This window comes from Enhydra lutris, unplaced genomic scaffold (genome assembly GCF_002288905.1).
Source record: "Enhydra lutris kenyoni isolate GAN:26980312 unplaced genomic scaffold, ASM228890v2 scaffoldscaffold75, whole genome shotgun sequence".
NCBI lineage: Eukaryota > Metazoa > Chordata > Mammalia > Carnivora > Mustelidae > Enhydra > Enhydra lutris.
The window spans coordinates 1,433,318-1,443,347 of record NW_019154159.1 but is presented as its reverse complement, the minus strand read 5'-3'; the positions used below and the strand labels follow the sequence as shown (position 1 = coordinate 1,443,347).

At 53.9% G+C, this 10,030-nt stretch overlaps 1 protein-coding gene across 1 annotated transcript in view; it reads left to right on the top strand.

Annotated features, from left to right (window-relative positions):
* Positions 1-2,754: 2,754 nt before the first annotated feature.
* LOC111160270 (glutamine rich 2) overlaps positions 2,755-10,030 on the top strand; it is a 33,498-nt gene continuing 26,222 nt past the window's right edge. Inside the window, exons 1-4 of the mRNA XM_022523209.1 lie at positions 2,755-3,291; positions 3,429-3,509; positions 4,612-4,698; positions 5,054-5,198. Coding sequence (XP_022378917.1) covers positions 2,755-3,291; positions 3,429-3,509; positions 4,612-4,698; positions 5,054-5,198 — 850 coding nt within the window. The remainder of the gene's footprint in view (positions 3,292-3,428; positions 3,510-4,611; positions 4,699-5,053; positions 5,199-10,030) is intronic.

Genomic DNA, 10,030 nt, shown 5'->3' with positions numbered 1-10,030 from the left:
GACAGGAGTCTCCACCGGTGCGTTCCATCCCCTTCCTAAGCATCGAAATCAAATCCTGGTTGGGATAATGGATTTAGAAATCTAAATTTTTTTTTTTTAAAGATTTTATCTATTTATTTGACAGAGATCACAAGTAGGCAGGGGCGGGGGAAGCAGGCTCCCTGCTGAGCAGAGAGCCCGATGCGGGGCTCGATCCCAGGACCCTTGGATCATGACCTGAGCCGAAGGCAGAGGCCCTAACCCTACTGAGCCACCCAGGCACCCCATAAATCTAAATTTAAAAAAAACAGAACTGGGCGCCTGGGTGGCTCAGTGGGTTAAGCCGCTGCCTTCGGCTCAGGTCATGATCTCAGGGTCCTGGGATCGAGCCCCACATCGGGCTCTCTGCTCAGCAGGGAGCCTGCTTCTCTCTCTCTCTCTCTCTCTCTGCCTGCCTCTCTGTCTACTTGTGATCTCTCTCTGTCAAATAAATAAATAAAATCTTAAAAAAAAAAACAGAACAAATTATACTTTTCTTGTGTGATAGATGACAGTGTGGATGGCATTTCTCAGGACTGCTCATGGTCTTCCTAACCAGCAATTAAAATTACTCTATATTGTAACACATCTGTCAGGGAGGTCTTTTAGACCTTCAGCCTGCTCTGGGCAGGACTGAATGTAATGGGAAGGACAGAGTCTGTCTGTTGGGCAATGAGCTGGAATTGGTTCTGTTCCTGAGGGATAGTAAAGGACAATCCGCTTCTTTGTACAATTGTCTTTCTCTGCAGGGACATTTCCTTGACATTTTTATCCCTTTCCTAATGACTTGAAAAGTTCCCAAGCCACAATCAAGACTTCAAGCACGTTAGCTTTTTCAAGCACACAAGTTGCCTTCTGTTAATAGTCCAAGTAGGGGAATTTGGAGCAAGAACTCAATTATCAGATAGCAGCATGGTGGGGGAGGCGGAGCTGTGGACTGTTACTCAGGAGACCTGGTTCTTATTTGTAAGACCCTGAAGATGACTAGTCCTTTCTGGGTCTCATGAGATCTAAAAAGGGAGGCTTGGAACTGACAGCTGAGGGAGATCTTTTCAACTCCAAAATTCCATGTATACATCCAGTTGATGTTTATTTTCCTGTGTCTGTAAGAACAGAGGTGTTTATATGTACTTACTTCATAGAATATATTTCCTGGGATTAGAATTAGAATATATTCATATACAGCCCTTCCATGGGCATTTAGTGGGTCCTAACCTGTGTCTGGCATGATGCCAAGTCTCAGGGATCTGCAGATGAAACTATGAGGACTCAGGGAGCCGAGATTCTGGCCAGTGGTAGCAGGGGTAACATCCTTCTGGAAAGTCACAGCTTAGAATCGAGAAGCTCACGTTCCACACCCTCTAGGACAGGGGAAGCCCCATCACAAGGCTTTAATTTGGTGACCCAGACTTCTGTTTTATAGGGTGAAAACATAAGTGCACAAAGCTGCTAACAATTTGTTCTTTTGATGGTTTCAGGAAGCGGGAGGCCCCCACTGAGTGTCAGGTGCTGGGGCTATGACGGTGAAAAAGAATCCTTGGGTGTTAACCTTCCTGTAGGTTCTAGACTGGTATTTAACTCCACTCCCAGGCAACACCTGGGGACGAGAGGCATGAAGGGTTTCAGTTACATTTTACCAGCTCAGACTAAAAATTTGAATTTGAGAAGTAGTTAAAATAGGAGTCCATGGTACAGACTTGTGCTCAGGTTTTCCTTAGCTTTCCTGAATGTAAACATTGACATTTCACATTTTCTGGAAAAACCTGGTGTGGGGAAGTCAAGCCCCAGTTGCTGAGAGCACCAGATTCCTCTAGTCCTGTCTAATCCTGGCTTGTGATGGGCTGAAATGCTGGCACTTGACCAGATGAGTCTGTTTCGAGATAAACTAGGCCAGGGTGGCTCAGTGAAGGTCTGTCGTGTGGTGGCTGATTGGAGCTGCCTGGATGGCGAGCGGTCTTTTCCAAGTTACCCTCCTTTCTGATGAAGCAAAATGAGAGGAGAGCTGTCCCCAAAAAGCCAAGATCTCAGGACTGCATCCCTTAAGACATGTGCCACTGCCCTGAGTAATAGAACGAGCTAAGGACACACATGGTGTGCCTTAAATCTGTCCGTTCTTAATGGCTGAGTGCATGGGAGGCCTTCCTAGGTTAAGTGAGGGCTGCAACTTAGGTGAGCCACAGGACCCCTCCCCTTCCCAAACTGCTGAGTTCCCATAGCAGTCCCTTGACACAGCCTCATAGCCCCTTTGGGAACGTTTACTTATAGTAACAGTGGTGCCTTGGGGTATGCCCAAGGCTTCCCCAGACCCGGATAAGATAGGATCCCCTTGCAAGTTGGGAGGGGGTGTGTGACTTCGCATATGGGCGGGTCCCGCATGGCGGGGTGCCCGCTGGACGGTGTCAGAACCCTCGCGTGCGCGGGGCCCCGCACCACGGGGCAGTGAACCGGGCCGTCCGTTCGGTTCCAAACGTCCGCTGGCCGCAGCCGGCGCAAGGGGAGGGTGTAGCTCGGAGAGCGGACGACTGGACGGCGGAGGGTTGGCGGCTGTCCGGACCCCGCTGGGGAGGCGGGCGCGGGTCCCCAGGAGCGGAGGGTGGGAAGCCCGGCGGCCAGGCGCTTCGCCTCCGTCCTCCAGTGACTGATGCCCTGGACAGCGCCCGGGGGCGCAGTGGGCAGTGAGGGGGACATGGCCGCCTGGCCAGCCGAGGGCGCGGACCGCTGCTGAGAGGGCGCACGATGCCGCCCGCGACGGCGGCCACCACCATGGTCTCCCTCCGGGAGCTGGCGGACTTGGCCATCGGCACCCCGGAGGTGGGCGCCGTCAACTTCACGGCCCTGCACACGCTCATCGTGGCCATGCTCCGGAGCCTCAACCTGCAGGAGGTGCGCATCGACTTCCAGTCGCCGTTGCCGTCGCCGGAGACGAGCCGCACCTTGGAGCTCCCGCAGGCCGCGCTCAGCGCCCCGCAGCTGGCTGCGTCCAAAGAGAAGCCGCGCGGCGGCCTGACCAAGCCACCGACGGCCGCGGCGACGCTCGAGAGCCAGGTGAAGGGCCTGGGCGGGCAGGTCCAGGACCTCAGCAGGAAGCTCAAGACCGTCACGAGCCAGGTGCAGGGCATCGTGAGCCACGTGCAGCACCTTACGGCTCCCATCAGCGAGCTGGACGCCCGGGACTGGCTGGAGGAGACCGCCCAGCTGACGCCGGCCAGGGCACGAGCAGGGTCGTTGAAAATCGCGAAGGGCGAGCGGGCCACGGTCTCCCAGGTCTCCCAGGTGAGCGCGGCGCGGGGCGGGGCTTGGGGGCGGGGCTTGGGGCGGGGCTTGGGGGGCCCGGGCCCACCGTCGGCTCCGGGGCTGGAAGGGAGGCGCGGGCGGGCAGTCCTCCGAACCGCCGCGCCCCCACCTTGCAGGCCATGGAGCTGCTGCGCGACGTCGTGGAGGACGTGAAAACCCTCAAAGAAGCCCAGGAAAAGGCGGAGGAGCTCCCAGCGGTGAGGACGGCGGGGACCCCACCTCGAGGATCGCGGAGTCGTCCCTTCCCATGCAGGGCCTGTCCTCGCCACTCCACTGCCCCTTCTCAGACCCCCACGGATCCGAACCGGGTCGGGGATGGGGGGAGGAGAGGGAGCTGACAACTTCTCAGAATATTCTTCGAGCGGATTTCTTTTAAACAAGAATAAAGGAGTGGGGTGGTGGGTGTTGAAAGACAGAGCTGAGCCCAGGAGGGCGGGCTGGGATGGAGAGAGCTCTGCGGTCACACCAGCAGGTGCTCGGCAGCCACACCTTCACTCGGATCTTTGTTCTCTCAGAGAAAGATCTAGGACCCCCCTCAGATGGATAGTAGGGGCCCAAAGTACTAGGCAGTGCTCCTATTTCAGGCCCTCCGGAAGCCGCCCAGGGATTTAGCGCTGGAAGGAGGAGGAGGGGCAGTTAGAAGACGCCCAGGGAGAGGCTCAGGGAGGCCTCAGGGCCCCTGACCCTATTCTGCCCCTCATTCCAGGCCTGAGGCCCAAGCGGGACTCACCGTTGCTCTGGAAAGCTTTTCTTTTTGAAATGTGGTGTTTTGGGGCTTTTAGATGTTTTTTTTCAGACCAAAGGCTTGTTTCACCTTTAGATTCCTACATTCTGGAGCTTTGCAAGGGTCATAAAGAACAACTTAAGTTTTAGCAATTTGTTTCGGTTCTTTGGGGACGCTTTTCTCTTCAAACCACACAGCCATTCAGACGCCTTGAAGCGCCGGATCATTTTTGTCCTTGAGGGGCAAAGTCAGCATCATTCTGCAGTGCGGGAATGTTCTGTTCGAGGGGAGGAGAAGTGAATCCAGGACCAAAGGTTCCCACCCCTGTGCTTGCATTTGCTCTTGGCACAGTGTCCCCCAGGACCTCCACACCTCACTTGCCTGCCTCTTCGTGGCTGGAAAGAAAACGATTTAGCTGACTCAGTGGTCCTGTCTCTACCGCCCTCTCCTGTAAGATCCACACACCTCCTTTCTTTTCTAGGAGTGCATGTATACGTGTGCGCATGTGCGTGTGCGCGCATGCGTATCTATGCACGTGTGCGTGGGTGTAGGGTCCACAGGAGGGGCTGATTTGATCCTCCATCTCTGAACTCTTCTTCCAGACAATCGTCCAGCGAATCGATGCTCTAGAGAAGATAGTCAGAGAACGGGATGAATTCCTGGTAATATGGGCGAGTTCTGTGACAAAGGGCCCTCAAGGGGGAGTAGGGGAGGATGTCCAGGCTCCCACCCCAGATGTCTGTGTCCCTCCGAAGTAGGATGAGGCCCTCTGCCCCTGTGGGCGCTGCCCCTGGATGGGGGGAAAATCCTTCCCATCCCAGCCCAGCGTTCCCCCAGAGGTCCTCAGGGGACAGGAAACTGGCTGCCCAGGACTCACTGGTCACTTGAAGGACAGTGATGTTGCCTTGGGACTAGGGCTGTGGATTCTGTTAGCTCAGTTCTATTCCTAAAGCTTTCTGGGATTAAACTTGGGGTGTTTGTGTGTCTGTCTGCCTGCATGTTTTCTGTCACCGTCAGGACCTCGTGGGCCGGAAGATGAGTTTGATGCCTGTTGGAGAAGAAGTCACCATGGTCACCTGGGAGGAGCTGGAGCAAGCCATTACTGACGGCTGGAGGGCCTCACTAGGGGTGAACAAACTGGGGACCTGGGCCCTGGTTTTGGGTGGGGCTTCCCTGGACCTCTCCCTCTTTGCTACTGCACAGTGTTCCATTATGTGGATGTTCCTAATTTCATGCTTCCTATTATTTAAGTGTTTTTTCCAGTCTTAGAAAAAACCGTGCTCCCGTGTAACCTTCACATGTGCAAACATATTCGTAGGTAGGGTGCATTCCTAAGAAATGGAATGCAGGTTTGTGATTTGGCTCCTTTTGCCAAACTGTCCTCCACAGATAGGGCTCCAATTTAGATTCTCCCTACAACGTGGGAGAGAGCTTGGTTCTCCAGTCCCCACCAGCACTGTCTGTACCCAGTTTTTTCCAGTTGGATGGAAGAATGGTACCTGACTGTAGTTTTTTTTTTTTTTAAAGATTTTATTTATTTGACAGAGAGAGATCACAAGTAGAGAGAGAGAGAGAGGAGGAAGCAGGCTCCCTGCCTAGCAGAGAGCCCGATGTGGGACTCGATCCCAGGACCCTGAGATCATGACCTGAGCTGAAGGCAGAGGCTTAACCCATTGAGCCACCTAGGCAGCCCCTGACTGTAGTTTTGATTTGCTTTTGTAGCTTTTCAAAGTTCCTTTACAGCCTGGTCTGAAATGCCTGAGTCCCTTCATGCTTAGTGGACAAAGATGACCAACTTTGGAAATAAAATGTCTGTAGGAGCCCTGTGGCAATGACTTTGACACACAAATGTGTGCATGCGTCTGTCCGTCCCCAGGCAGTGCCCAGGATAACTAAATCATTTTTATTTATTTGTTTTGTAAGATTTTATTTATGTATTTGAGAGTGAGAGGGAGGGAGAGAGAAAGAGAGTACAAGTAGGAGTAGGGGGAGGGGCAGGAAGAAGCCGACTCCCTGCTGAGCAAGGAGCGAGATGCAGGGCTCAATCCCAGGGCCCCAGGATCATGACCTGAACCAAGGGCAGACCCTTAGCCTACGGAGCCACCCAGGTGCCCCTCAAATCGTTTCTCGATCCCCACCCTTTCTCCATCTGAATAAAATGGCAATTATCAAATGGCCATCGAGGCAAGGATCAGCTGCCCTTCTGGTCTGGGTATTCCCCTTCTAGCTTCGTGCCCCTCCCTTTACTCAAAAAAGTTCCCTATGTCAGTACCCACCTCAACAGGCGGAAGAGAGTGGACCTTTTGGCGCCACCAAGTGGCCATCTGGGGCATGTCAAATAGTACAGGGGTACACAAGACACCCTGTGATTACTTTTTGATTGGGGCGAGGGCATCTTCAGAGGAAAGCCGCAGCAGAAGGACTTGGAAGAAGACCCTGCTAGCAAAAGGAATGGCCTAGAAAAAGTTTGCCTCTGCTTTCGCTGTTTGTTTGTTTGTTTTTTTTTTTTTTTTTAAGCCAAAGCTCTTGAAACGTAGCAGTATCCTGTTTTGAGTGAACGACACATTTTTTTCGGGTGCGAGCAGGACACCTGCCACACCTAGAAATGAGCATGACAGAAGCCCCTTTAGACACTCCCGCTTGTCCAGAGGTAAGAAAGTGTCTGTTTCGACAGATGCTCATGCTTGTCGGTAGCCCCAGGAGCAAGGGAGAATAAATAAAAATATTAAAAGATTTTTGAGAAGCAACAGAACACGTTCAGCCCCTGTACGGAGCATCACAAGCGCGGGAGAGAACTTCCCCGTCTGGAGCTGAGAAAACACAGCAAAAACGCTGGAGACCAGTGTTGCTTGGGCTGTTGGTGGGACCCTTTAACATAAGTGACGAGATCAGGATATCGAAGGTCAGCGCTTTTCAGGTCCACAGTGCGCTCCGGGAGAGCGGCGGTGGCTCCCAGGTGCGCGGGAGGCTCACCGTGTGCCCGCGGGGTAAGTGGAGGGTCCGGCCGGAAGCCAGGACGCCGAGTACGGGGGCGATGAGCCCGGAGGAGTAAATCCCATCTCTGGAACGCGGACACGAGGAGGGTGTTGTATTTCCCCCTGGAGGAGGAAGGCTGCAGTTTCAGGAGCTCAGACAGAACAGCAGTGGAAGACGCCTGTCCCAGGACGTGAGTGAACGCGAGGACACGGACCAGTGCTTTTTCCAAGCGCGTATCCCGATGGGCAGCAGGGCCTTCTCCGCAGTTTCGCCAGATGGAGCGAGGATGACCGGATGCTTCCCCGCCTCCCCCTCCTGCCTGGCCTCCTGCTGCTCCTCGTAGTACCTCTAATGGTCAGAAAGAACCAGGAAGAGCCATACCCTGTGGTCACCTGTGGTGACCAGGTCACCAAATCCCGGAAGAGCCAGCCCTGTCGTGCTAATCAAAGCTTGCTTAAGGGAGGAAGATGCTTCTTCACTTTGCTGTCATCAAGGAGACGCAGCTGAGTCTCCCGGGAGAGCCGTGGCCGTGGGCGTAACAACGGGAGAACCTTCCAGTGACCCATTACACCGGGTCCGCAGACCTTGAGCACAGACGTTCTTGCGTGGAAATAGCAAGTCTGAGCTAAAGGGCATTTTCTCTTCGAAGTTGTGTGGCCTCTACTTTATCACGTAGAAAAGCCAAAACTAAAAACTTCGTTTCAGGATTCCATCGAGGGCAGGTGATTCCCCCTGTTCCATTGTGATCGCCATTTAGATATCTTGGGCTTCAGAACCCGAAAAACAGTGGAGCGAGTTAGGAAGGGGCAGCACAGGATTCACCCCACTTCCAGCTACCTGCCCCCACCACGGCATATCCCCAGGGAAATAGAAATAAACGTTTTAGGACATCTTGGAGTCATGGGAATAGCAGGTTCCATACCTGGGGGATCCTGTGAAGGCAGGAAGGACAGAACGTTCCGGCTCAGGAGGGAGCGTGGGATCCATCGGGCATAGAGAAGAGCTCATGGTACAACCTCACCGTTCAGATGACAACCTAACAGGTTCGTGAGAAAGGAGGGACTTAACCGTATTTTGCCTCAAAATGAACCCATCGATCACAAAGGTACCGGTGAGAGGGAGGCAGAAGGTTCTACCACAGAAGAGGGGGAGGCGATGCGGCTGCAGAAGCAGAGACAGGAGCGCCGCGGGCATGAGCCATGGGTGGACTCCCAGCCACCCTTAAGAGGCGGCAGGAGACGTGGAAGCGGCTTGTGCCAAGAGCTTTGCTGCATCGCCAGCGCTGCCCGTCACCTTGACCTCAGCCCAGAGCCACTGGCTCTGGAATTCTGACCTTTTGAACCGTTACCATAACAGATTCGTGTTGGTGGAAGCCGCTGAGCTGTGGGGTAATTTGTCCCAGCAGCCATGTGGGACAGGACGGTACAGCCCCCTGCTTCCTCTTGGGGCGGTTCGTGGATGATTGGCTGGGCTGGGCGGTTTAGCAGAACTCCTTCCATTTTCTGCTGCTCTTGGGTCTGAGCGCTGGGCAATAACCTGGGCACAAAGTCCACAGCACTCGCCTCTGGAGGGTCTTTTTCAGGACTTGCTTTCAGAATCTCTGCGCGGTGTCCGTTTCCTTCCTTTCTTTTTTTGGTGGCAGTTGTTTGCAGTGATTGGTTTTCAGTCCTGTGGGCCTTTCTGCGTGATAGGCGGAGCCTGAGGATGGCTACCAGGATTCCTACCCTCTGCTGTGCACACACAGAATCCCCTCGGGTGTGGGTAGAACCTGCAGATATGGCGGGTGGCGGGGGCGGGGGGGGGGGACATCTCTCCTGTAACAAGATCGCTAATAAATTGACTTTGAGTTTAATCACAGGAGGGATCAGGTGGTCCTGACCTAATCAGGCGAGCCCTCCCCGAGAAAGTGAAACCAGAGGATGGCCCCCGTGGAGGGAGCCACGTGGCTGGGATTGAGAGTGGCCTGTAGGAGCCAAGAACTCCAGCCAAGAGGAGCTGAGTTCGGGCAACAACCCTGAACCTCAGAGAAGGCCGCAGCCTGGCCTGGATTGCAGGCTGAGGCCCTGAGAGCGAACCCAGATAAAACGTGGCCGGCCTCATGACCCATGGAAACTGTGAGATCATAACCTCGTGCGGCTGTCGACGTCTGCATTCGTGGTAACGTGTTCTACAGCAGTCGAAAATGAGTCTAGGACCCTGGACTAGTGTATTTTTGGTCCCTGGTTTTGGGGCAACATCGAGGAGTCACAGAGCTGGGCCATTACGTCTTACCAGGGAGGCAGCTCTGGACCTCAGAGGGAAGTACTGTGCCCCCAAGCTGGGTAGGCCGGGGCTGGGTGAGGTCCAAAGAGGCTGTGACTCTCTCCTGCCTCCTGGGATCTTGTAGGTTCTTTGCGAGTAGCAGGAAATTGCTTTGCTGAGATTTCGAGGTCTTTCGGTGTCCGGGGAGTACGCGCTCACCCTGGGGTGCTGGCTGCGTCCCCCTGGCCATAGTTCCCTGCCAGCAGTCGCGTGTTCGTGGCTTTATAGAGGCGGGCCAAGAGATGGGGAGCAAGTTGCAGGCGACATTTAAGATTAGAAGCATGGGGGGGGGGGCGGGGTTGTGCCGGGCTGGCTCAGTTGGTAGAGCATACAACTCTTAGATCTTGGGGTTGTGAGTTGGAGTCCCACGTAGAGATTATGTTTAAAAAAATCAAGGAAAAAAAAAGATTATAATCATTGGGAGCGGGTGAATCATTGAAAGAGGTTGGCGATGGGGATGACAGCACAGCTGTCGGTGAGCCGCTAAAAGAGGGTAGTGGGGAGACTGCTGGCTGCGGCTCATGGAGACACATCTCCCCCTGCACACACATTTAAAAATTGACTTTTAAAAGAAATAGATTCTGTTTTTAGAGTTTTAGGCTCACAACAAAACCGAGTGGAAGGAAGAGGAGTGCCTAGTTGGTGGAGCAGTGACAACTGATCACAGGGTTGTAAGTTCAAGCCTCACACTGGGCATGGAGCTTGCTATAAATAGAT